The sequence below is a fragment of the Heterocephalus glaber genome, unplaced genomic scaffold, assembly GCF_053883595.1.
Source record: "Heterocephalus glaber isolate CG9 unplaced genomic scaffold, H.glaber_assembly_v1.0 deba00001461, whole genome shotgun sequence".
Classification (NCBI taxonomy): Eukaryota; Metazoa; Chordata; class Mammalia; order Rodentia; family Bathyergidae; genus Heterocephalus; species Heterocephalus glaber.
The window spans coordinates 40708316-40736204 of record NW_028258308.1 but is presented as its reverse complement, the minus strand read 5'-3'; the positions used below and the strand labels follow the sequence as shown (position 1 = coordinate 40736204).

The window sequence follows — 27889 nt, the reverse complement described above, 5'->3', positions numbered from 1 at the left end:
AGCCTCTTAAAAACTTCCCTTGAAGGGCCGGGGATTTAGCTCAGTGGTTCCGGTGCCTGCCTCAGTGCCTGCCTCGAAAGTGCAAGGTCCCGAGTTCAATTCCCGGTAACCAAAAATAAAAAACAAAAAACAAAAAAAACTCAAAAACCTCCCTTGAGGCTAGGGTGCAGCTCAGTGGTACAACACTGGCCTAGCACATAGGAGGCCCTGGATTCCATCCCCAGCATTAGAAAACACAGACAAAGGGGCTGGGGATTTTTAGCTCAGTGGTTCTGGCACCTGCCTTGCAAATGCAAGGTCCCAAGTTTGATCCCTGGAACACCCACAAAAAACAAAAGTAGCTTAGAAAACACAGACAAAAACAAAACCCAAATGTGCAGAGTCACAGGAGGTGCACACACCTGCTCTTCTGACCATACATGATTCAGGTGGAGAAAGAAAGCAACAGCTATTACTGATTTTGTTCACTCCTGGATTTTTTCAATGATAAGCTGAAGTGAAGAGCTAAGGAAGTAAAATATATTCAATTCAACTGCACTGCTTACCCACTGGTGACATTTGCTTCTGACTATTAATCCATATCTAAATTGTATTACAAACTTTAATGTTCAAATTTCCTAAAATATTTGTGTATGGGGACTGAAACTAGGGCCTTCATAACAAGCTATATCTCCACCACTTTTTTTATTTTTTAACTTGAGACAGAGTCCCACCAGGTCACAGACTCAAATTTGCAATCTCCCTGCCTCAGCCTCCCAGGGTTCTGGGATGACAGGCTGGTGCCACCACGCCTGGCTCCTAAAATACATATTGTATGTCAGAAATTGTATGTGCCAAGTTAATATATGGAAGATGTAACTCCTGCTGATTTTTAACTGTCACATAATAGGACACTTAGGAGGATGCTCTATCACACACCCTTATTCTGGAAACATTTCAAGAAACTATTTCCTCTCAGTCTTCTCTTCAGATAGTGAAGAGAGAGATTCAAATTCCCTGGAGAGAAACCTGTGTAACATGCTCCAAAGAGCTGTGTGGATCTGCTCTCTTTTCTTTTTCTTTTTTTTTGGGGGGGGCGGGGTACTGGATATGGGGTCCTTGCGCTTTCGAGACAGGCAGCTTAACCGATAAGCTAAATCCCCGGCCCATGGATCTGCTATTTTAAAGACCCAAGTCCACTATCAGCACTAAAGGCTCTAGCTTTGGATTTCCCCATCTGTGAAATGGAAATCACAAATATCCTCACAGTATCCTCAAGTATCTCATAGTTATCACTGTCATAAAAAGCAAGTAAAACCTGGGTGTGGTGGCACACACAGTTGTAATCCCAGCTACTTGGGAGGCTGAGGTAGGAGGATCTCAAATTCCAGGTGAGCTTGGGCAATTTAGTGATATCATGTTTCAAAATAAACATTTAAAAGACCTGAACATACAGCTCAGTAACACCCAGACTGAGTTCAGCTGGGGATTTAGCTCAGTGGTACCTCGCCTGCCTCACAAGCACAAGGTCCTGAGTTCAATACCTGGCACCCCCCCAAAAAAAGACCTTGAGTTCAATCCCTAGTGCCACCAAATAAATAAATTACTAAAATAAATAAATAAAGCAATTTGTTTCTAATACATCTGATAAATATTGTTGAATAGCTGCTGGGCATGGTGTGCAGGCTGTAATCCCAGCACTCAGGAGGCTGAGGCAAGAGAATTGCTGCTAATTTGAGGCTAGCCTGGACTACATAAGAGTCCCTGCCTCCAAACAAAACAAAACAAAAACAAAAAGTTGATGATCTGCTAGATGGAACTCTTATATAAGGAAGATCATGTATTTTTTTCCAGCAATGATATAAGAAAGGTGGTAGGTACTTGGACCAGCTAGGAGAATATTTTTTATTTTTGTATTTTCTGAGACTGGATCTTGCTATGTAGTTCAGGCTGGCCTTGAACTCACTATGTAAACCAGGCTGTCCTAGAACTTGTGGTGATCCTCTTGCCTCAGCCTCTTGAGTGCTAAGATTACAAGCACCACCATGCTCAGCAAGGACAGTGCCATAGTACTTGCCCAACAGAACTGCCAAAGTAGATCTTCCCTTGTGAATTAATAAAATACTCGATCTCATTACTATTTCCACTGTGATATGGCCATCAGTCTAACTCTATTCTGTGAACTCAAACAGTTTGAAGATGCATGTACACGAAAAGAAAGAGTGAGACCTTGAACTCACAAGTCACAAAGTCTCTCTACTACTGTCTTGTCCCAGACATTTAGCCACTCTCAGATATCAGAGATCCACTGGGGTGGCTGTTTGGGGTGGATAAAACGTGATCTCCCATCACTACTCTGGGCTTAGGAGATTATGACAAAACCATTATACTGCTGATACTTCCAAAGGGCAGTTATTACTAGTTATAGAACACTATAGCTATGACTACTCTTCAACTTTAAATAATTTTAGGCCACATCCATTTTTTAGGGGGGCATTAAATGATGGCATTGGTATTTTATTTTGTTTAACTGTCTGTTATACTGAGAATCAAACCCAGGTCCTCATGGATGCTAGGCAAGTACTCTATCACTAAGCTACATCTCTAGCCTTCTAAAACTTTTTCTGAGGCAGAGTCTAAATTGCCCAGCCTGGCCTTGAACTAGTGATCCTTGTGCCACAGCCTTCCAAGTATATGGGTGTGGAGTACCATGCCTACTTGGCATATAATTTTAGAATGTTTGCCAACATACCACCACCACCATAAACATACAAGCTGGAAATGCCTCTGCCAGCAGGCATTACCAAAGTAAGCTATGTTGCTTTCTTTGATGCTCAAGTAAGACCCAAACAAGACAGTACAATTCTGAAATGAGTTTAATCATTATAATGTTTCTTAAGAAAGTCTTGATTTTATGACTTATAGAAAAATAATGATATGACAATTACTAAAATCTTTACTTTTTGCAGGAAGACTCTGGTCATCTGCCCTGGAGTTTTTAATTTAAAAAACTGTTGCCCCTCTGTGGTTCTCCATTTTCTCGAGTCTTTGCTGGAAAAACTATGCTTTTTTTTCCCCTCTAGGAAGACATTCTCTTGGATAAAGCACCACAGACAAGGAAAGGTGCTTCCTACATGGCTCTTTTACGTTGAGATAAATAAAGCAACAAAGAAAATGTGGCTCTGATCCCATTCACTAACTACTAGCTGCCATCTCCATCTTGAGAGCTAAAAACACTTTTAAAAAGGGAAGTGTAGCTCTTGTTGCTTTTGTTGTCTTTTGCCTTCATGAACTATTGCCTCTGTACCACCCTGCCTTGGAGCCAGCTGATTATGGACTGAAACCTCTACCAACTGTAAACCAAATAAACCTTTCCTCCCTTTAAAAAAATAAAAACATAAAAAATAAAAAATAAAAAGGGAAGTGTATCATGCTGTGAAGGCTTTTAAGCTTTAAATATCTTAAAATAGAATCATACAAAAATTAAATTTGGCTGAGTGAGGTAGTTCATGCCTGTAGTCCTAACTACTCATTAACTGAGGCAGGAGGATAGCAAGTTTGAGGCCAATCCAGGAATGTAGCTCAGCAAGTCTGCTTGGAAGTACAGCAATCAATCAATCAATTAATCAATAAAACAAAGCTGTAAAAGCCAATCATACTAAACAATAAAGTAAAAGCATTAGCCTGGATGCTACTGAAGGAGCCACATGAGTTGAACTATTAGAATAGGTTCTTATTAACCCCAATATTTCTATGTAAGTCTAATAAACAATCCCTTCTTGGGGACAAGGAAAAGATATTAAACTAAATGCTAAACTTATAGATTTGAATGGAACACTTCAATATATACTTAATGGCAAGTGTTTGCATAGTACAGTATTTGCTTATACGTATAATACAAAGCATCCAAATAAAAAACCTAGGGTTCAGATTAATAAGACCAGCATTCTATAACATATACATATATATAGTCTAAAATATTCTAGTGAATATAGTGTATCAACCTCTTAAAGAGATCTAGTCTGATCAGCCTCTTAAGAGATCTATATAGTCTTATTACAAATTCTCAAACACCCAAAGTTAAGTTTAAAATACTTAATAAGCAGAAGTTAAAAGACTAGTCTTTTATTAAATGATTCCAAAATTTATTTCCTAATTCACTTTTTAAATAGTTTGTTTTTACTCCTTGGATCTTTTAGTCAGTTAAAGATCAGTTACACTGGCAAATCAACTGCATCCATCATTTTCACTTTGCAAAGGAGACAAACAGCCAGCCCAAATCAGTCTCTCCCCCTTAATCCTTCCCTGACCACACAGGACTATATAAGTGGCACTCAGGGCCTATGGTTTATTTTTATTTGTTGTTGAGGTATATAGTCATGTGTGTGTTTGTGTGTTGTTTTGTTAGTTTTGGGGGGTTTTTTGGCAACAGAGTCTCATTAGGTAGTTTTTTTTTTTTTTTTTTTTTTTTTGGTACTGGGGATTGAACTCGGGTCCTTTCGCTTGCACAGCAGGCAGTGAAACCACTAAGCTAAATCCCAGGCCCTCATTAGGTAGTCTTGAACTCAGCCTCCGGAGTGCTGGGATTAGAGGCAGGAGCCACAAAGTCCAACATGCTTTTGCTGGACATTTAGTCTCTATTCTAAGTCCTCAACCCTGCTACAATAGTACAAAACCAGCCATAGACAATATCTAAACAAATGAACGTGGGTATATTCCAATACAACTTTATTGGCCTTGAAATTTGAATTTCATATAATTTTCACATCACAATTTTTCTCAACCATTTAAAAATATAAAACTCATTCTTTGCTTAGAGGGCCATATAGAAAAACAAGTTGCAGACCAGATTTGGGCTTTGAGTTTGCTGATTCTGATCTATACTACAAAATTGCATCAACAAACAATTCAGCATTCCCCACAAAGCCTCAAGCAGTATATACTATGGATTGATCCTATTTATCTCTTTTTATTCCAGAGGACTACCTTGTCTGTGAAATACCCAGGCATCTAATTAACACGTCAAACTGTATAAAGGAAAGGTGATGTGAGACCTTCTGCTAAAATTCTCCTTCTCAGACAGGTTAACAGTCTGCAAATAAAGGTGTGTGAGTGTAAGCATGGTAATGTCAGGGTGTGAGGGATGCTGAGGAGGAAGACCTTAACTGGCAGAACACAATCACTGCAGTCTTTGTAGGCTACAACAGCTGGACAAAACCACGCACACTTAAGTCCTCCTTAAGCATCAAAAAAAGTGGGGCGGGGACAAGACAGTAGCTCCTCAAAAGTCCTTTCTCAGAGGATGTTTCTTTTCCAGCCAAGATAGAACAATACAGCAGCCACTTAAATATCCTTTGTGAGGGAAGCCAGACTGGCAGCAAATACTGAACCACCAGCCCAAACTTTATAGCCAGCAGTCAGTCCGGTATTTTCAGGGAATCTCTCTGAAATTAGAGTTTTATTTTACTAGGTAATCAAAAACCAGCTTCTAATTGTGGCTTAAAAAAACACAACCTGGGCCAGGGATTTAGCTCAGTGGTTTCGCGGCCTGCTACGCAAGCATAAGGACCCGAGTTCAATCCCCGGTACCAAAAAAAACCCCACAACCTTATCCACTGTTTAATTCTTGGAGTATAACTCTGTCTTAGGAAGAGTCATTACAGAGTTTAGATACTGTTAAATTCCTAAAATAGTTCCAGTAAAAAGCGGTATGTTTTCCTGAGTTCAAAGAATTATAAAGCTAACACAGGAACCATGGGTATGGTAAACAGGACATAGCATGCTAGGAAGCCAGGATCATTACAAATGTTAATACCAACTCCTCACTAATAATTCATAAACCATTCTTCCAAAAGATACAGTTCTGTATTATCTATACCTGCTGTCTAGTCATATCCTGGAACTACAGAAATGTGTAAGACTAACTTTATCAGGAACAAAACAACCCACGATTTGGGGAGAAAGGGAACAATCCAGTCCCAGAAATTAAACTTCAACATAAAATGCTTCTGAAGGAATTTTTGCCCACTGCAATCTTCCTGTCTGACCTGTGCTTTTGTAGCATTTTCTCATACACTGCATGTGTGACAAGGTGTTCCACAAGCCTGGACTAGTGCCAGATGTTATGTAGAAGGACCCCTAAAAGGCAGGACACAACCAGGCTGCTGAGCAATCATTCTACTATTAAAAGACCTTGAAATGAGAGATTTCATAATATGTGGGTTGTTTCCTAGACTGTACACTACCATTCTTTACTCCCTGCAATTACAGTCTGCAGCCTATAACTACCCCACAGAGCTTTCCTGATACAAAATTCCCCAAATTAAAACCACTTCAAAATTTTCCTTCGAGACAGAATGAAAGAATGTGAGAGTCACTGGAACAGGAAGGACAAACAATTGGGTCTCCATGGCTTTGGGGGCCCAGGCCATGCAGGCCTCTATTCAAATAGCAAAGAATGTGGCGGGGTGACTAGTAAAGGAGCTACTGGAGGATGAGGAAGGGTGGCCCAAGCTGAGGGCAATTCAAAGAGGCTTTCAGACAGCTACTTAACATGTGGTTTGTGAGTTTTATGTAAATTTGATGAGAAGGCCACAAAACAGCTTTCAGGCTCCTAGTCTACCCTTGGATCTGCCAATCTTGAGAGGAAAAGGGAACCACGAGGAACAAGTGGCATCTCTGTCACTGGGGAAGCTGCACTGCACTGCGCCACACACAAGTCCCCTACCTAGTACATAACTTGTGTGGTCCCAAGCAGCCCCTACCTGGACCCAGGCAACTGCTGCCCAGGTCAGGGAGGAGGTGTTTGCTGGGCTGTCAGCAGGATAAGCACAGCTCAGAGCTCTCAATTTCAAAAACCAGTCATAAAAACCTGACTTTATTTCACCAATAATTCCAGCACCATCACAAAGTTTATGACCAAAGTGTCTTCTGTGAGCAATCTATTGAAAAGTTTCTAAGCCAGTAAGGTACATTAACTATGGAGTGTCAGAGGTCTCAGTGCAAAAATTAGGGAGCTGAGCATGCTGGTGCACACCTATAATACTAGCACTGGGAGGCTGAGGCAGGAGGATCGCCTGAGTTTGAAGCCAGCCTGGGATACACAATGAGTTCAAGGCCAGCCTGAACTATATAGCAAGACCCTGTCTCAAACAAACAAAATCCCTGAAATTAGGTAACTAGATGAACACTGGTTCTACCTGTCACTGTAAGGTGACAGGGTCAGAGAGTGGAACAGAAACCACATAACAAGGACATGTATACTAGGGTCCCTTCTCCATTCAATAGGCAGAGAGCCTTTCAGAAAGGAAATCAAAGCATAATCCCTCTTTGCTTAAAGCCCTCTGTCCAGAACTGAATTGTGTCTCTCAAAAAGACATGTTAAGGGTAGGGGATTAGCTCAGTGGAAGACCTACACAATGCCCTTGGGTTCAATCCCTAACATCGCCAAAAAGAAAATCCTTTAAAAAGCTATGTTAAAGCCCTAATGCCTGGTACCCATGACTGTGCCCTTATTTGGAAATAGTAACTTTGGAGACCTAACCTAGTTAATACAAAGTCTTACTGGATTAAGATGGGCCCTAATTTCAACGACTAGGGGTCTTTACAGGAAGACCAAACAGATACACAGAGAAGGACCACTGTATGATGAGGCAGAGAGTACAATTAGGCTGCCACAAGCCAAAAAACACTACGGATTGTTATTAACCACCAGAAGCTAAAAGAGGCAAGAAAGGGTTCTTCCCAGAGACCTCAGTGGGGCATGACTCTGTCATGTTATGTTCTCCCTAACTGTGAAAGAATTAATTTCTGCTGATTCAAGCCACTCTGTTTATAGCATTTTGTTATGACAGCCCTAGAAAGTTAACACACCCTTCAAAGTCTTTCGATCTCACTCAGAAAACCAAATCATCTAATACAAGCTGGACCTACCACCAAGCTCTCCTCAGCCCCTCCTGCTGCCTGCCAAATCACTCTCTCCACTGGGGATTTAGCTCATTGGCACTGCACTTACCTCACAAAGTCCTGAGTTCAATCCCAGTACTAATAAATGAATGAATGAATCAATCAATCACTCCACTCCAGCCATACTGGCCTCCCTGGGGCCTCAAGCATGTCCTGAACCTTCCACCCCAGTGCCTTGCCCACCAAAGGCCATCCTGTCTCAGGGCATTATGGATGCCATCTCCTCTGCTGGAAGGATTTGTTTCCCAGGAATCTACAAATCTTGCTCCCCCAATCTTCCTCTTCAAGGTCTCTGCTCAAGTCATCTGATTAGTCTTCACTCCAGATTCCCTAGTCCCCTTTCTCCTGTTTTCTTATTCTCCACAGTACTTAACACAAGCCTATATATATATTTTATTTAACTGCTAAAAGGCTGATCTCCCTCTAAAACCTAGCTCAATGAGAGCAGGACTTGACAATCACAGTGTACTTTTATTTACTGAATGAACAAATGAAATCTATTAGGATTTTACTTAATTTTACTTAAAACTGTCTTATGTGGCCAAAAAGAGGTTTCTAATTTAACAGGGACAGTAGAAGCTTCTATAGATGAAGGGTGAGCTCAAGGCTGGGCTCTGAGGGTACTGATAGGAGAGAATATGTGTGCCAGGCTTTCCTGGGTAGAAGAGGGAAAGGTAAGCAATTCTGAATTGGCCACTTAAGATTCCTCCCTACCAAAAAAAACAAAAACAATAACAAAGCCTTACCTATAATTGTTGTCTCTAATCAGATACCGGTAGAAAGCAACTTAGCCTGAGGAATCTGTGAAGCCAAATCAAATCTAAACATAACTCCATCACTATATGCTTTCATTTTTTTTTTCTTTTTAGGGACTGAGAAGCATCCAGCAGAAAGGTTTGAGAATGATAATCTCATATTGTAAATACATAAACTGCAATTCAGGGAAGAAAGTCTTTGAACACCAAATGATCAGAATTTTTTTTGTAAAAATGTTTTGTTTTAGAAAAACAAGAAGGAAAAACAAAGAACCTTCCAAATAAGCCAGAAACTGAAAATGCTCTTTCAAAGCAAAGAAAAAAATCCAAACCTATTTAAGTGTTGCTAAATTAATATTTTCCATCTTCTTTCCGGTACATTTTTTAAAACTTTAAAACAAAAGAAGTAAAAAAAAAAAATCAAAGTTTTTCTTTACCTTGGGTTTTGGCCCCAGGTCTTGCCAATCCTAGTGATGAATCACAGGATTCCTTGAGAGGTGATCTGATTGGAGTTTCAGCTTCAGGAGTCTCAAAATTACCTTCAGAATCCGAGCTGCCAAGGGGGAAAAATGAGGAATTACCACTTTCAACGGCATTTTGCATTCCTTTAAATTTTACATCTCCACAAAGGTTAAAGTCCGGCATCTCTGCCTAACTATACAACCAGTGATCCTGGGCACAGGCTGGCCTGCAGGAGGTCACTGCACCCGGTGTTTTAAAGCTCCTCTCCAGGGCTCCTCAGTCTGACATCCTGGCTCCCTACAATCTCCATCCTCTGGAGCTTTTCTCCAGCACCATTTACTTTTGAGGTCATCTCTCCCTCTCGCACTAGAAAAAAGCGCTTTCAAACACACTCCTTTTCTCACCAAACCCCTTTTCCAGAGGCTTAAAAATGAACACAGTCCCTGCTAAAGAATTAATCTATTCCCAGCCTTGCCTTTTTCCTGGGTAGGCCTCTACCTGCCTAAGGCTTACTGGCTGGAAGCTTAGAATACTGTCACCTGCCTTCCGCAATCACACGGGTGACAGCGTAACGGAGACCACCATTCCTCACCAGCTGCCAGGGGCCTGTCACCACAAGACCTTCTATAACACGGCTGCATTTCGGGGACACACAGGAGGCCCGGGGCGGGGGGCTCTAGGTTGCACCTGGTGTGCTCACCCACAACGCCCGTGTCTGTGTCCGAGCGGAGGCTTACAGAAAGCGGCCGAGGCAAACAGGGATGCGAACTAGGTTCAGCAACCTCAGAGAAACAGGGAAAGGAAACACACGGGAAGACAGAACACCGCGAACTTTCCAACGCTGCAGGGACGCAGCGCGGCCAGGAACGGGGTTAGGCGGTTGGCGACACACACACACACACGCACACGCACACGGAACAGCCGCAGCACAGGGATGCATGGAGCAGGGTGGAGGCAGGGATGCAGCGCGCCGCATCTCGGCAGGGATGCTGTGTACTTGCCTGAAACTCAAGGATTTGGTCTCGGCTTGCGAGTCCTCCTCCTCGGGGTCGCCCTCGGGGCCGCCAGCCTCGTCCTCTCCGGCTCCCCCGCCGCGCACCGCAGACCACGTCCATTTCGCCCACTGCACGGGGGACAGAATCTGCCACGGGCTGAAGGCCATGAGCGCGGCTCGGGCTCCGAGGGCAGCCGGGGAAGGGGCGCCCGCCTCCCTCTCAAAATGGAGGGAGCGGTGACAGCGCCGGAGCGCGGTGGGCCGGCACGGACGTGCTCAGGCCGCCGTCGGGGCCCACGCGCCGCGCTTCTTCTCTCTCTGAGCCACCCGGCTCCTCTCGCCACAAAGACGCCTCCTCTCCGGGCCTCGCGAGAGCCCGGCTCTCGGCGGCTCCCGGCTCAGGGCTCGGTTGACGGTTCCCGCCGGCACGCGGGTGCCTCAGCTGCCGGAGCCGCGCCCGGAGCCGCCCCCTCGGACCGTACTACCCGCGCGCGCGGGCGGGGGGGGGGGACGGCGGCCTTTGAAGGTGGCGGCGCGCGCGCTACGCTCCGCCCCCGCCGCGCCGCGCTGGTTGCGCCCGGACTACGGCCGGGGGCTTCCCGGCTGCGCTTGAGGCAGCGAGCCAGGGCCTTGGCGTCCCCGGCGGGAGCTGGGGCTGCGTCTGGAGACGAGGTCCGGTATCTTTGTGCACGTTGCGCTTTTCTTCCTCCCCTTTTTCTGTCTTCCTCTTGCATCAGGAATTAATGGCGTGGGTGACATTGGACAACACAGAAGTTAAGCCCCTCATTCACGCACATACAACTTCGAGGCTGCTGCGCATGGGTGTGTTCCCCTCGCCCTGACACAGCGCGGAAGATTTTAGCTGGTTCATCTTCCTCCTTGTCATTCTCAGGGTTTTGGAAATCCCCCAGCAAAGCCACAAAGAGCGGTCAAGGACAAGCATTGAAGACGCCTTGCCCCGCCCCACCGCAGTAATGCTTTGAAGTAGCCAAGTCTTAGATAAAAGGGCGCAAAATTACCATGTGACATTACAGCGGTCTGCATTTCCCGTTGTCTGAGGCTTTCTTTTCACAACTTCTAAGTCTTTGATTTTGACATCGTTTGCTACTTTAGTAGAAAGCCACCAGGCCTGGTGACAGCAGCCTTCACATGAAAACGTCTTCCATGTTTAAAAAGCACAGGGAAATAGTCGATTGTTTTCTTGTTCCATTGAGGAACTTATTTAGAGATTGCTCCCCTCAAATCTACCAGTGCACTCTTCAGAATGAACTGGCTGCCTCCAGCACCAGTTTAATGATCACCTTGCCTGAGTACAGTTTTCCTGTACTGTTGTCATTTCCCAGAGTTGCAGTGATCTGGGAGATGGCTGCAGGTTCCCACATAGAGAGCGGCCCCAAAATGTGGGGACAAGGTCACGCTGAAACTTCCAAGAGATTGACCATCTCCTCTGAAAGGGGTTGGCACTTACACTGCTGATGAATCATAACTCTCTCACCCATTCAGTAATGAAAACAAAAGCAAAACCTCAAAATAAGCTTTGGTGTGTATCCTACCATGATGGGAGGGCAGGGGTTTGTCTGAGAAAAGACAGAGTTGGGGTGTCTGGATGCTTTAGAATTCATTTCAGCTTCTTCCCAGAGATAAACACAAATGTCAAGAGTGTTCTACGGGCTACAAAGAAATGAAGTCGACAGGAGTCATTATTTTCTTTAGGTCCATATGAAATACACCCTAAGCCAGGTATGGTGATGCAGGCCTGTAATCCCAGAACTAGAGAGGCTGAGGCAGGAGAATCAGGCTAGGTCCAGGCTAGCCTGAGCTACATAGTGAGTTCATGGCCAGCCTGAACTACATAGCAAAACCTGTCTCAAAAAAACAGAGAGAAAGAAACAAAGACACTATCCAGCTGTTTATATCTTTGACTTTATGCTCAATAAGTACTAAATCTTCAGATTTTATTCCCTCAGGTTTCTGAATTTGACATAAATGTTTTCTTGTCTGGAAATAATGTTAGTTGGTATCTAGCATATACCAGGTCCTGGTCATCCTTCCTCCTGAATAATTTTTTTCCTTCTTCTGCTTCCTTGTGACTTACACAGTTTCCACACCTCCCATTTTTCATAGATCTGCTGTTTCCAGCTAGGGCCTTCTCACCTGGCTCAGGACTGTCTGGCTGATCTGTGACACCGGCTGCTCCTGCTTCCTTCCACTCCCCTCTTCAGCAGAGGACTGGATTTAACCTTTACTATGTCCAAGAATCACCTGTGAGAGGCTCTTCAGAAACACAAATCCTAGGGGCCAGGGATTTAGCTCAGTGGCACCATGCCTGCCTCGAAAGTGCAAGGTCCTGAGTTTGATCCCTGGTATGAAAAAACACAAACACACAAATCCCTAGCAGAGCAGTGGTGCACTCTGGGAGGCTGAGGCAAAAACAATTTCATAATTTAGTGAGACTGTCTCAAAAAAAAAAAAAAGGCTGGGAATGGCTAGGTTCAATGTCAGTCCCCCACCCCATCCCTCACAAAAGAACACAAATCCAAACTGCCAACAATATCTGAAGAACTGTTTGTTTACTAAATGTCCTTGAGGAATTGTCATAGGTAAATTTGGAAAACAATGCCTAGTTGGAACCAACTGAAGACTGCTTCCGAGGCAATCTCCTTTTGTATATCCCTGCAAGCCACCTCCACCCCCTCTCCCAACCTGAGCTCCCAGGCCACTGCCCAGACTTCCTAAAGAGCTGGTGTGGGAAAAAAGGCCAGCTTCTTCCTGCTTTCTACCCTTCTTAAATCCCAAACATTCACGAGGATCATTACTGTGGGTTTTAGAGCTGAAAAATGAAAGGGAGTATTATTAATTGTGGCACCAGGACAATAGGCATCTACCAGGACTGTCTCAGGCAGACCTAAATGTGAGGCCACTCTGCACTTAGCATAATATATGCAATATATTTACACATTCATTTTCTGGACCATAAAATTCTAAAGGTCAGTAAGCATTCCTGCTCATGAGGCATTTTTGTTTCCCTAGAGATTAGGACAGGACCACGCAATCAATAGGTAGGTGTTTAATAAATGTATAAAAATTAATGTTCTAGGGCCTGGGATATAGCTCAGTGGTTCCACGCCTGCCTCGCAAGCACAAGGTTTTGAGTTCGATCCCTGGTACTAAAAAAAACAACTAATGTTCTAGTTTACAAATAGTCCTTGTGAGTTTGACTAGGGTAACATCAATTCACCTGGCTCCTCCTGGGCAAGTCAGGTCTTGTGGTGGCAAAAAACAGAGCCCAGGCCGGGAATTTAGCTCAGTGGTTCCAGCGCCTGCCTCGAAAGCGCAAGGTCCTGAGTTCGATCCCCAGTACAAAAAAAAAAAAACAGAGCCCACAGGGCCAGGGATTTAGCTCAGTGGCACCTCACTTGCCTTGCAAACTAAGGTCCTGAGTTCGATCCCCAGTACTGAAAAAACAAACAAAAACACAGAACCCAGGTCCAATGATGGCCGCAACATGGCAAGCCTGACCTGAGCAACAGTTTCTTGAAACTAGAGAACAAATGCCCAGCTTTCTTGGAAATGAATCCTCTGGAAGTTCCTGGACTGAGTGTGAACATTATTGAAGTAACTTGCTCCATAGCCTGAACTGATTTCTATAAGTATAACAATGAGGCTAACTGATGTACCAGTTTTCCAGTAGTTCTGGGAAAGAATTACTGGCAATGTCTGACAACAACCATCCTAAACAAGGCCAAACATAATTTTGTTTCTGTGACCTAAATCTTACTGTGCAGAATGCCTGTAAATATACAGCTAGGTAACCAAATGAAAAGGTATTTTTTTGGCAATGACTCTAAGCACAGAAAGACCCCCATCTGTTCTCTTCCTGCCTTTGCTTCTTGCCCTTCCCAGGAATTCTGGATCAACACACCATGAAAATGTGAAATGTAACCCCTTGGGGTTTGGCATGCAGCTCAGTGGTACAGTGGTACAGTGAGTGTTTAGCACGAATGAGGCTCTGGGTTCAATTCCCAGCTCCACTACATAACTGATAAATAAATAGTAACTCCCTTGAAACACTCCCTAAACAGTGGCCAGGCCAGGCATACACATTCCAACTAACCCATGCTCCAGAGAGATTTGCAAGATGAGTCTTTTGGATAAAGATTAAAGAAACTGTAGAAGTAACCAAATTCAAACAGGCTGACAAAGACTTCCCTTGACCTAACTCTATTAAGGCGCCACTCAGCCCTCTGTGCCTGGACCCTGAGCTTCAGCTCCTGGTAGAGCCTCATTTCATCAAGAATCCTGCTGGGTTGGTTTCATGAGAATCCCCACCCTCATTCTCTCACCCTGGCTGGTCTTTAGCAAGAATTCCTGCAGGTTAGTTTCCCCAGAATCCTGCTTTACCCCTGGAGCTTCCCCTTAGTAACCTTCCTTCTACAGAGCCCGGCCCTGTCCCTACCCTGGGCATCAATCCCACCTATCCTTATCTTTGGAGTTGATCCCCAGTCTCTGTCTGCCACTGCAAAACTCCAGTGTAGTAGTCGCTTTTTAGATGAAGTCCTTTTTAATAAGTGTCATAACAAACTCTTCCTCAACAAGGCAAAGCACTGTCTCTTTAGTTAGCATATGCTGTGGGGATGGAGTGGGAAGATGGGGTGGTGGGGCGAGGCTCACTGAGCAGGACTCCATGCACCTGTTAATGAGTTAGAACTTCTCTTGGAGTAGGGGAGCAAACACACGTGGTTCCCCAGCTTGTGGAGGGAGGTGAAAAGACCTGGTGGTAGCCCCGACTCAGGGTCAGACCTACATAGTTCCTCCTGCTCAGTATTGCCTTCTAACAATCTTCCAGGCAAAATTAAAATCCTGGATTTTATAAGAAATCATCCAATATTATAAATGTTCTTCTTAACTTAAATTGTTTTAACCCTGGAGGAGCTGCAGGGCAAACCAAAGCCATGTGTGTGCCTTCCTGGCCATGGAGTGTAGATGGGCAAAGGGGAGTCCTTGGGCTTTGAAACAAGTAGGTGACATTTGCACTTAAAAAGAGCATAGAGGACCAGGGATTTAGCTCCATGGTTCTGGCACCTGCCTCAAAAGCACAGCATGGATCATTCAGACAACAATTTGGAGGCAGGGAGGGAAGAAGTTAAGACTGGCAGACTTGTGAAACTTGTTTTCCCTGCCCCAAACTGCCTCGTGAGGAGACAACTTCTCTCACAGTTATAAACAGAATTAGAACTAATGTTCTTCTCATCCACTCCACCTGTTCAATAAGTATCAGAGCTTTGAGCAATTCAGGTACTAGGGAAATGCTATCACAATGGAAGGAACAGAAAACTACTGCTGTTTAAAAAACGAAAAAAATGTTTCTGATCGCAATTGAAACAAGAAGGATGCTAAGCTTCGGATTAAAATCTCCCCCAAACTCATGTGATAAAAGCTTGGTTGCCAGCTGATGGCTCTTGGGGAAGTGATAGGATCAAAAGAGATCTACCTTTATCAAATGGATTAATCCACTGATGAGATCACAATTTGATGGCATCATTGGGAGGTGATGGAAACAAGTAGACCAGATGTTTCTCCGCTCCTTCCTCTCTGGCTCTCTTTCCCTCTTTCTCTGCTTCCTGACCTCCATGAGGTAAGGTATTTTCCTCTGCCATGCCTTTCTGCTGTGATGTTTCTGATTTGACATGGGCATAAAAACAAGGAGCCATTGACCATGGACTAAAACCTCTGAAACTGTGAGCCAAAATAAATCTTTCCTTCTCTGAGTGGTTTTTCTCAGGCAAGTGGTGACAGCAACCAAAAACTGAAAAAATGGCACTGAAGATGTGGACAAAAACAGGAAGTAGGGCCAGGACTGCACAAGGGAATCACAGAGAGAGAGAAAACTGAAAGGTTGGGAGCATTGAAAAACCTAGGTGACTTACCTATATTTTCTAACAATTTACAAATTTGATAGGCAACATACACAGCTAATTCAACTAAAATAAAATACCAGATTAATGATGATGTAAAAAAATTGCTGGGCAGCTCTGAAGGGCTTACAAAAGTGCAGGCTCATTGGAAATTCAAACAATAACAAGCAAAGATGTGTAGATCTCTCAGCAGAACCTCAGCAGAGCTTCTCCCACACTCCACTGGATGAGTTTTTGAAGAGGTTTTATCATTCTCTCTTGGTGACAGGGAACTGAAGCAAAAAAGGCAAGTTACCTGCTGGAAGGCACACAGCAGATTAGTGCCAGAAGGGAATTCATAACCCTAGGCTCTTAACTTTTAGTATTGCACTATAAACTGAAAAAAAGCAGGACACCTTGCTAGCTACTCCGTAGCTTCTGATTCTGTCAGCTATTCTTCTCAGGCTGCACAGATAGGAATACCCAGTCACAACTAGGAATATGTACCTCGTACCTTGCTCTGCTGTTGAGAACTGTGATTGGCAACAGAAGGCTTGTGGCCACCCTACCTGCTTTTCTGCCCTTCGGCAGGCTGACCAGGTAAAATGCACCGATGTCCTACAAGACAACACTGCCAATAACAACAGTTTAGTTTTAACCTTGGGAGAGATGTTATCCTGGCTATCTGTTACCTGTAGGCTATAATCACCTGGAGAATTACAGTCTACCACCCACTACCCAAACACACCCAAATCAGGGAGTTTATACTTAAAATGCTGGTGTAAAGAGAGCTGGGAGGGTATCTCAGTGGTGGAGCATTTGCCTCACATGAGCAAGGTCCTGGCAGTGTAGAGAGAGAAACATTAAATCAGAGAAAGAGAAGCTCCTTTCTAATTTTTCGAAAGGGAAAAGTCATATTTATGTCCACTGTTCATACCTTTTGGGGGGAGAAGTACTGAGAATTGAACCCAGGGCCTTTGCACTGAACTACATGCCTAGCTCCCCACTCCCACCCCTTTTTGCTTTTTTTTTTTTTTTTTTTTGGTACTGGGGATTGAACTCAGGACCTTGTGCTTGTGAGGCAGGTGACATCACTGAGCTAAATCCCCGATCCACATTTTTTTATTTTGAGATAGGGTTTCAACAAGCTGCCCAGGCTGGGCTCCAACTTATGATCCTCCTGCCTCAGCCTACTGAGTAGCTGGAAATGCAGGCATGTGCCATTGCTCATGCTCAGTTTATAGCCTTTCAGAGCTCCAGAAAGATTAACAGGGATCTAGACAGCATCCACTGAAGAGTTCCCCCGCCATCCAGGCTTTGCTCTGGTGAACAACCTTTGTCCCATTTAACCTCTGGTCTACTTTATCCTGTATCACAAAAGTAAAGTTTGATTTGCCCCAAAAGTACACCATCCAACCTAGGTCACAGACCAGACCCACAGCAGACCCACCCATCACGATGCAGAGAAGCTGGGGGAAAATAGATGTATTTTATGAAGTTTACATTAAACAAGGGTTACTGCCAACCCAGTTCTATGAGGTCCTGCCTTAGCACATACCATGATTATGTTATTGATGTAAGAAAGTTCACTCTAGTTCTTTATATGAAGATGGGAGGGTATTAAAGAAGCAGTTGTTGAGTACAAAAAACATAAACAGAGTGAGATCAGTCTGTTTATTCTAAGTGAGGAAAGTAATCCCAATATCATCCCTAATTCTTCCCAACAATTACCATAAATCTGGATGTTGAAAACAAGCACACCAAAAACAAACACGGAGATCCATTTAAAGTAGCAAGTAATCTTTAAATTTAGAAATAACTTCTATTTCAGAAGATATTCTTGGTCTTTCCTGTCCAACAACAGCATTGCATTTACAGAGCCCGTTAAGCAGGAATATCATTTTGTGGGATTACTCTTACTAATTTAGCACCTTTTTTTTTTTTTTTGACAAGGTCTCGCTATGCAGTTTAGGCTGACCTTGAACTCACTGCGTACCCAAAGCTATCCTCAAACTTGTGGCAATACTCCTGCCTCAGCCTCCCCAGTGCTGGAATTACAGGCTTGAGCCACCACACCCCACCTTAGCACCCTTTGCTCCCTTCTGTTGAATTCAATTCCTTTTGAGCAGATCAGGCATTAAGAAGGAGGGCCCTTCACATTCCAGGGTCTCGTACATAGACCTCAGACAAAAAACACCATGTGAAACCTCATCTAAATTGTTTATGAATTTAAGTTTCTAATAAGGAATGTGACTCTACATGTGAGATGTCTGTTTTACTTCTCTGACCTGGCTGGCTAGGGGGAGGGTGGAATGGAAAGTGTGAGTTCAAAAAGCTGAAGAAATTTGGAAATTTAATATTCTTTTCCTGCAGCCATTTTATTTCCTCTCCCCTACGTCACCTCCAAAATAAAATAAATCTTTCAAATAACACATCCTCAAAGACTAGAAGAACATCAGTCATATGCCCCAGATTATCTAAGATCATCCTGATCCACACATTCTCTCTAACTTCATAATATATTTGCAACCCTTTGGGAGACCACATGCCCCATTTTTGATCTGTGAAACATCACTGGGAAGTTAAGAGAGCAGCAGATTGGGAGGCAGCTGGAAGGAACAGCAGAGATTCACTGCCAGGAGGGCGTGGGAAGAAGAGAGAATAGAACAATGAAAAGCTTTCCAAAATAATTGTGACAGCCACTCCACCTTAATCCTTACTCTGGGGATTTGGAGAGATTTGGTTACAGTAACTCATGTGTTTGTGAAAAATAATCTTCCTGAATTTCTGAGAGATTATAAAAAAAGAAAGGGACTAAGAAGCAAACTCCATGCCATGATATGAAACCTCCTATACATTCTAGCTTTTAGCTCTTCAAAGTGATTAAGTATCATAACGTTGGTCCTGAAGCTACATATGTGTGTGAAAAATCAAAGAAAGATAAGTCCTTTTACTTCCCTGTTATAATACAAAGTGGAAAAAAGGGGAAACTTGTTTTTTGTGTGTGTGCTTTTTTCTTTTTTAAAGAAATGTAAACTGGGCATAGTTGTGCATGCCTGTAATCCCAGCTCCTCAGGAAGCTAAGGCAGGAGGATCACGTATTCATGGCCACCTTGGCAACTTAGTGAGACTCCGTTTTTTTTTTAAAAAAAAAAAAAGGGCTGGAGATAAAGCTCAGTGATAGAGCACTTGTCTAGCATGTGCAAGGCCCTGGCTTCAATCTCCAATTCTACATAAGAAAATAAATGCTTTTTATCTATTTTTTTGTGGTGCTGGGGATCAAATCCAGGTCCTTGTCCAGACAAAGTACAGGCTCTACAACTGAGCTACACTCCTAGTGTGAGACTGAACAAAAGTTACTCCATTTTGTAATAAGGCCCCATCTTGTCTGTTTCTGTTACACTTCACCATGGGGACGTCGAGTTCCCAGAATGTACTTGTTGCTGTTCCAAGAAAACTGCAAGTTAACCTTATGCCTCTTATGTAAAGATTGGTTGCTACACTACCCCAACCACCAACATTTCGCTTCTGTACTTTTGCTTGCCAAGTTCCCTCTTGCGACCCCTATAAAAAGACCTCAGTCCCTGAGCCAGCTGCCTCTCTAAGCTTGGTGCTTGGAGGGTGCCATCTGGCCAGACTAATAAAGGTCTGTTTTACATTCACAACTTGTCCGGTGTGTTCCCTCCTGGGTGATCTTCACTGTAGTCAGCTCCTCGGAGCATTTGGTGAGGCCCACAGTCTTACATTTTGGAGGCCCCAGCGAGATCCCCAGGTAGGAACCCCTAGTTTGGCCGAGACACTGTGGCGGGATCCAGCAGGAGACTGTTGGGTACAGACCTCAGAAAACCTCCAGAGGTAAGCTTTCGGCCGGTTGCAACCATTTGTTAAGTCAGGAGTGAGGTGGCTAACGAGCTGGGAAGCCTCCCCTGACCCCGAGGTTCCTGACGAGGAACAAGGGAAGATTTAGTTTCATTTTGTCATGGCGCCCATTCGTCTTGTCTTTTGTATGTTAGTGTTGTGTCTGTTGTGTTGATTTTACATTTTTTTTCCAATCCTTATCAGGAGCAGAGTAATGGGAGGAACCTGTTCTACCAGGTCCACTCCGCTTGACTGCTTTCTCACTAATTTTAAATTGACTTTTTCTCCAGAACCAGAAGATAAATACAGGGTAAAATTTTCTCGCAAAAGACTCTGCTCATTGTGCCAACTAAAATGGCCAGCCTTCGGGGTGGGATGGCCAGCCAAAGGGACTTTTGACCTCAGTATTTGCCAGGCAGTTTGGGGCAAGATCACCGGTCGCCCTGGTCACCCAGACCAATTTCCCTACATAGACATCTGGGTTCAGGCTTGTGAGGAACCTCTGGCTTGGCTGCAGTGCTGTTCCCTTCAAACAGACACTCACATTTTAGTTGCTGCCCTGAAAGGAACCCAGGGACTTAAGACCCGGGCTCCCAAGCTGGTACTCTCACAGGAACCTGACCCCCTAGACCCCTTGGGAGGGCCTCCGCCCTATGTGGAACCCTCCACCTCCTCAGATGGATCCCACTCTAGACCCCAAAATCCTTTCCTTCCTCTATCTGTTCAACCTTCGGCTCCTACCTCTCTCTATCCTCTTCTCCCTGAGGGGCCCCAGTCCCCAGACTCTGTGACTTTTCCCCCCCACATGTGAGCTGGGGCTGCATATGGACCTAGCGAGGTCCCTGCTGAGGGAACTAGCTTGGCCCCTCTCTTGCCCCTTCGGGAGACAGAGCAAGGTCACTATGTTTATATCCCTTTTACTACCAGTGACTTATACAATTGGAAACATCAGAATCCTCCTTTTTCAGAGAAACCCCAAGCTCTAATCTCTGTCCTGGAGTCTATCTTTCATACCCATGATCCTACTTGGGATAATTGCCAATAACTCCTCCAGGCCCTTTTTACCTCAGTGGAGAGGGAAAGAATCTGGGGACAAGCTGTAAGGTCAGTACTAGGCGGAACAGAGGACCTCCTAGATAAACAACAGTGGGCCCATATTAAAACACAACTCCCGTCCACCGACCCTGCTGGCAAGCTAATGCCTCGGGCAGGAGAGAAGCTCTCCAGAACTATCATCAACATCTCCTGGCCGGCCTGAGGGGAGTCACTCAGAAGACTACCAATTTAAACAAGGTAATCGAGGTCCTTCAAGGATCAGAGGAATTCCCGTCTGCCTTTTTGGAGCATCTGTTGGAAACATACCATATGTATACTCCAATCGATCCAGACGTCCCTGCAAATTGGCAGGCAATAAACTTGGCATTTGTTACCCAGTCAGCCCCAGACATTTAAAAAAAAGCTACAAAGGCTAAAAGGATTTGAGGGAGAAAATAGAAAGAAGTTAATGAGTGTAGCCATAAAGACATTTAACAACAGGGATCCCCCGAAAGAGAAAATGGCCAAGAGACTGAAAAAAACAACCATAGCCACCTTGGCTGATGGAGGATTTGTCCAAAAAAAAAGACCTAAAAACAAAGGAGGGAACAAGGAAAAAAATCTGACCCTTATTAAAGAAAGATCAGTGTGTCTATTACAAAGAAAAGGGCCATTTTTAAAAGGATTGTAAGAGAAAAGGAGGCCCCCCCCAAAAAAGGTGAAATCCTCTTAATAGATAAAAAAGATTGATGGGGCCAAGGCTCATGGCCGCTTAACCCTAGTGAGCCTATGGTGACTTTGGAGATGGGGGAACAGATGTTCAGTTCCTTGTGGACACTGGTGCACCCACTCTGTCCTAAAGACCCCCCCCCTTGGACCCCTCACTTCCTTAAAAACCTCCATTACTGGAGCCATAGAAAAGTCAGCCTCCTAAGACACCATCACCCATTCCTTCTTAGTTATCCCTGAGTGCCCGTACCCATTGCTGGAAAGAGACTTGCTTCGAAAGTTGGGGGCTATTATTTCCTTTGAGTCTAAAGGAGGGACTTTCAAACTCAAGCCACCCTCTGCCATTATGGCAATGATACCCCTAGAAGATAAATTTAGATTGCTAAAAGAGGGCACAGAGCCCCCTTAACAAAAATGGGACTAGCTTCAAAAAAAGTTTCCCAGGGTGTGGGCTAAAACCAATCCACCTGGGCTGGCCAACCACCATGCCCCAGTGGTGGTCCAATTGTTGGCCTCTGCTACCCCTGTCTGTGTGGGACAATACCCCCTCCGGCTGGAAGCCAAGGTGGGGATCTCTAAGCACATCCACCAACTCCAGAAAGCTGGCATCTTGGTCCCTTGCCAGTCAGCCTGAAATACACCCCTGCTTCCTGTGAGGAAGCCTGGCACCTCAGACTTCAGACCAGTACAGGATTTGCAGGAGGTAAACAGCCGGGTGGAGACCGTCCAGCCAACAGTACCAAACCCTTATACTCTGTTGAGTCTCATCCCTCCTGCTCATGTGTGGTACTCGGTATTAGACCTCAAAGATACATTTTTCAGCCTACCCCTAGCACCAGTGAGCCAGCCCCTCTTTGCCTTCGAATGGACGCACCCAGACACTGGGACTACTGGACAGCTGACATGAACCCGGCTGCCACAGGGATTCAAGAACTCCACCACTCTGTCTGGGGAAGCTCTCAACAAAGATCTACAAGAGGTAAGGAGAGCTTTTCCCCAAGCAACTATTCTTCAGTATGTAGACGACCTCCTAGTGGCAACTTCGACCGATAAAGAGTGTCTTGCGGCCACTGAGGGCCTCCTAAAAGTCCTCCAAGACCTGAAATATCAGGTGTCTTGAAAAAAAGCTCAGCTCTGCCAGAGCAAGGTAACCTACTTGGACTACATTCTTAAGGAAGGAAAGAGGAGGCTGACAGAATCGTGGGTATCAGCAATTCTCCAGATTCTGAAACTGAGCTCAAAAAAACAGGTGTGTGAATTCCTAGGGGCAGTTGGGTATTACAGAATTTGAATCCCTGGCTTTACTGAAATTGCCAAACCCCTGCAAAAGCCACTGCGGGGGGAGATATGCCCCTCAAATGGACTAAGGCTTGCCAGCAGGCATTTCAATTACTTAAAACTGAGCTTACATCAGCACCAGCCCTGACACTGCCAGATTTAAATAAGCCCTTCACTCTGTATGTAACAAAAAAAATGGGGTAGCCAAGGGAGTGATTACTCAGCCTTTGGGACTGTAAAAGCGGCCAGTGACATACCTCTCAAAAAAGCTAGACTCAGTGGCCCGAGGGTGGTCTACCTATCTGAGGACAGTAGCAGCAGCAGCTGCTCTAACCCGAGAGGCTGACAAACTGACATTTGGACAGGATTTGACTTTGATCACTCCCCATGCCATTGAGCCCTTGTTAAATAGCTCGCCCAACAAGTGGCTGTCTAATGCCAAACTGTTACAATACCAAGGACTCCTATTAAAACAGCCGTGTATTAGGTTTTCCACCACTGCCAATCTCAACCCCGATACTCTGCTCCCAGAGTCCAAAGAGGAGGTGCCCATACATGACTGCCTCGAGATTCTCGAGAACTTGTGGGGAGGGCATCCAGATCTAACGGACCAAGCCCTCCCCCAGGCTGAGGCCACGTTCTATACTGATGGGTACAGCTTTGTACAAGATGGGGTTCGATACACTAGAGCAGCGGTGGTCAACCAAAGTTGCCAAGTAAAATGGACAACAGGACTACCCCCAGGGATCTCCGCCCAAAAGGCTAAATTGATTGCTTTAACAAAGGCTTTAAAATTGGATAAACAAAAGGATTAATATTTATACTGACAGCCGATATGCTTTTGCCACAGCCCATGTATATGGGGAAATTTACCAAAATAGAGGTCTCTTAACTTCTAAAGAAAAGGCTATTAAAAATAAAACTGAGATCTTGACATTATTACAAGCCATTTGGCTGCCCCGAAAAGTGACCATCATACACTGTAGGGGCCATCAAAAAGGGTCCAGCCCCGAGATAATTAAAAACAATGCTGCCGACCAAACAACAAAATAGGCTGCTCAAAAATCAGTGGAGAAGCAGTTGGTCCTGCACCCCACCCCGGTATTGCCAGATAAACCAGAGTACACCAAAAAAAAGTAAAATACATTAAAAAAAAAATTATAAAAAAAGGGGGATCATGGGTGGTGGACCACCGAAGGGAAAAAAATGGTTTTGCCAGGAGCCCTGACAGACATCCTGCTCCAAAAACTACATGAGTCCACTCACCTTAAAAAAAGACGGATGCTGGTGGCCCTGTGGCCCCACTTCGTCAGCTAAGGACTGACCCAAAAAGCCAAAGACCTGGTAAGACGATGTCCCACCTGTCTTCAGGTAAATGCCAGCCAAATCACAGGACCCCCAGATATTCGATATCGGAGAGTAACGCCAGGAGAACACTGAAAAATAGACCTCACTAAAATAAAACCTGGCCTGTATGGACTTAAGTATCTGTTAGTCTTTATAGATACCTTTTTGGGTTAAATAAAGGCCTTCCCTACCAAAAAAAAACCAACTAAAGTAACTATAAAAAAAACTTTTGACAAAAATAATTCCCCGATTTGGATTGCCATTAGCCCTGGGGTCTGACAATGGCCCAGCCTTCATGGCCAAGACATCCAAATTGATTAACAGTGCCTTAAAAATAAAATAAAATTTACATTGTACATATAGCCCTCAGAGCTCAGGACAAGTAAAAAGGACAAATAAAACCTTAAAGGAGACATTAACCAAATTAAACATGGAGACTAAACAGAGATGGGTCAAGCTTCTCCCCTTTGCCCTCTACCGTACCTGGTGTACTCCAAGTTTGCCTTCAAATGTATCCCCCTTCTGGTGGACAACATTTATAGGGTCTCTGGCCCCCAAGAGAAAAAGGCCAAAAGAACTCATAACGTGACATTAACTGCTCCTAAATCTCCGATCCAGCCATACCTAAAAACCCTTAATTCCATGTATACCTTGTTAAATAGACCTGACTACAGTGTTACCCAAGAATGTTGAATGTGTTTAAATCCACGTCCCCCGTATTATATAGGGGTGACAATAAATGACACCTACTCAAAAGTTAACCAAGATAAATGTGATTAAAAACAACAGAGGTTGTTGATAGGGGATATAACGAGAAAAGGGTTATGTGTTAAAAATCCAAGTGTTACATCCTCTTATCTGGACAACATATACTCTTATCAGACACCCACCACCAGTAATAAAAAATATCTAAAAGCTAAAAACAATACATGGTGGGTGTGCACAAATGGTATAACTCCTTGTTTGTCCATAACAGTCCTTAATCAGGAACTTAAGATATGCGTAATAGTCCACATTTTGCCCCAAGTAACTATATTTAGAAAAGACCAGGGTTGGAAATACCTAGCTAAAAAGACACGCACCCAAAAAAAGTGCCACCCAGCTTTGATTCCCGTATTAACTACAACAGACTTTGCGGGATCAGCGGCTCTGGGGATGACAGCAATAGGACTACAAGACTCCAACTTCAAGACCTTTGCCCAACAGATAAAAATAGACTCAGGCCTGCTTACCAAGTCAATGTCTCATTTAAAAAACAGGTTGATTCTCTGACTGAGATGGTCCTTCAAAACTGCCGCGGACTCGACCTTGGGTTTATAAAAGAGGGAGGACTATGTACAGCCCTAGAAAAACAATGTTACTATTATGCTAATAAATCTAAAATAATAAAAAAAGACCCTGGCCACTGTAAATAAACACCTACAAAAAAAGTATGATAGATTAAAAAACAAAAGAAATGGTTCCAGTCAATGTTTAACTGGTCTCCCTGGTTGACTACCCTTGTCTCTGCCCTTGCTGGACCTCTGTTAATCTTGCTACTAACTTTGATTTTCAGCCCACACATTATTAATAAACTTATGGCCTATATAAGGGCCTGGATAAAAACTGTTCACCTAATGGTTTTAAACCAACAGGCTAGATACAACCTAGTGCCACTAAAAAAAAAAAGCCATGCATAGGATTACTTGCTGTGCTAAAATCAGTGGGGAATGTGAGACTGAACAAAAGTTACTCCATTCTGTAATAAGGCCCCATCTTGTCTGCTTCTGTTACACTTCACCATGGGGACGCTGAGTTCCCAGAATGTACTTGTTGCTGTTCCAAGAAAACCGCAAGTTAGCTTTATGCTTGTTATGTAAAGATTGGTTGCTATACTACCCCAACCACCAACATTTCGCTTCTGTACTTTTGCTTGCCAAGTTCCCTCTTGCGACCCCTATAAAAAGACCTCAGTCCCTGAGCCGGCTGCCTCTCTAAGCTTGGTGCTTGGAGGGTGCCATCTGGCCAGACTAATAAAGGTCTGTTTTATGTTCACAACTTGTCCAGTGTATTCCCTCCCAGGTGATCTTCGCTGTAGTCAGCTCCTCGGAACATTTGGTGAGGCCCACAGTCTTACACTAGACACTTAAAAAAAAAAAAATTCAGATATCAGGAACAAATATAAGCTAAAAGGCCAACTGAGGGCCAGGGATTTAGTTCAGTGACGCTACCCCTGCCTTGAAAAGCTCAAGGTCTTGAGTTTGATCCCTGGTACTGGAAAACAAAAAAAGGCCAGCTGAATTAGTGGAAAGACTAGCAATGTTCCAACTTGATAAAAATAATATTGTAAAGAATTTTGATGGGCCAGGGATTTAGCTCAGTGGTTCCACCACTTGCCTTGAAAGCATAAGGGCCCGAGTTCGATCCCTGGTACCAAAAAAAAAAAAAAGAAAAAAAGAATTTTGATATTCTCCAATTAATTTATAAGGTTTTATGATTTCAGTAAAAATTCCTAGAGGGTGTTTCTTAGAATTTTTAATATTTCTCAGAAGCTCATCTGAAAAAATAAACTAGTGGGCATATTTTAGATTCTTTAATCCCCTCCCCAAATAGCTAAGAGTTAACAAAGGATAGGGCCAGGGATTTAGCTCTGTGGTTTTGATGCCTGCTCCACAAGCGCAAGGACCCAAGTTCAATCCCCAGTACCAAGAAAAAAAAAAAAAAGAAAAAAAATAGACAGATCTTTGTTCAGCAAAAACAAAATAGAAAGTTCAGAAAAAAACGTTCTTAAAATATAAGCATTTATCATATAATAAAGATGCTACAATATAGAAAATGAAGATTCTTTAACAAATGGTTGGAGAATAACTGGCAATGAGAAAAAGATAAGTTAAACCCTTACCTCAGAAAGTACACCAAGATAAATCCAGATGGAGTAGATGGCTAAATAATAAAATTCAAACCATGAGGAGAAAACAATCTAGAAGCAACAGAATCTGTCAAAGCTCCGTAGGAAGGATGGCAGTCCAACTTAAAAGTAATTAATAAAACCACACACAAAATAAACACTGCAGATTTGGCTGCACGAACACAGTAAAGCCTCTAAATGTGTGCTTTCAAATTAAAAGGCAAACGAGGCTGGGCGAAAACAAAGGTTACTATAGTTATTACCTTAGGGACTCACAAAAACCAGTGCGATCATTCAAACCTATCAAAGAAGTGAGGGATTATAACTGCTTACTGTGTGTCAGCACTGTGTTGAGCATTCCTCACGAACATTCTCCTTTTCTCATGTAATCCCTATCTTTCTACCCAAAAATTTGTGTGTGTGTGTGGTACTGGGGATCGAACTCAGGACCTTGTGCTTTCAAGGCAGGTAGCAGCACCACTGAGCTAAATCCCCAGCCCAAACCAGTAGGTTGAGAACCATTTAGTTCAGTGATTGAGTTTTTTGTTGTTTTTGTTTTTGTTTTGGGCACCGGGAATCAAACTTAGCCTTGTGCTTGCCAGGCAGGCGCTGTACCATTGAGCCATATTCCGGCCCTTAACGGACAATCTCATGAGGAAAATCTTCATGAAGAAAATCTTCGTAAGGATTGGGGAGGAGCTGATAA

At 43.8% G+C, this 27889-nt stretch overlaps 1 protein-coding gene across 12 annotated transcripts in view; it reads right to left on the bottom strand.

Annotated features, from left to right (window-relative positions):
- The window catches only part of Tacc1 (transforming acidic coiled-coil containing protein 1), a 117387-nt gene that overhangs the window by 67670 nt on the left and 21828 nt on the right, over window positions 1–27889 (bottom strand). For 3 of the 12 annotated variants that reach the window (XM_021236792.2, XM_087217332.1, XM_087217334.1), the window contains exon 2: window positions 9137–9252. The exons of 3 other annotated variants lie outside the window; for them this stretch is intronic. In XM_021236792.2, coding sequence (XP_021092451.2) covers window positions 9137–9252 — 116 coding nt within the window. Of the gene's footprint in view, window positions 1–9136; window positions 9253–10162; window positions 11827–12309; window positions 12516–27889 lie in introns of those variants that run through there. 6 more of the 12 variants (XM_087217333.1, XM_004855332.3, XM_013076043.3 and 3 more) reach the window with 6 other exon arrangements.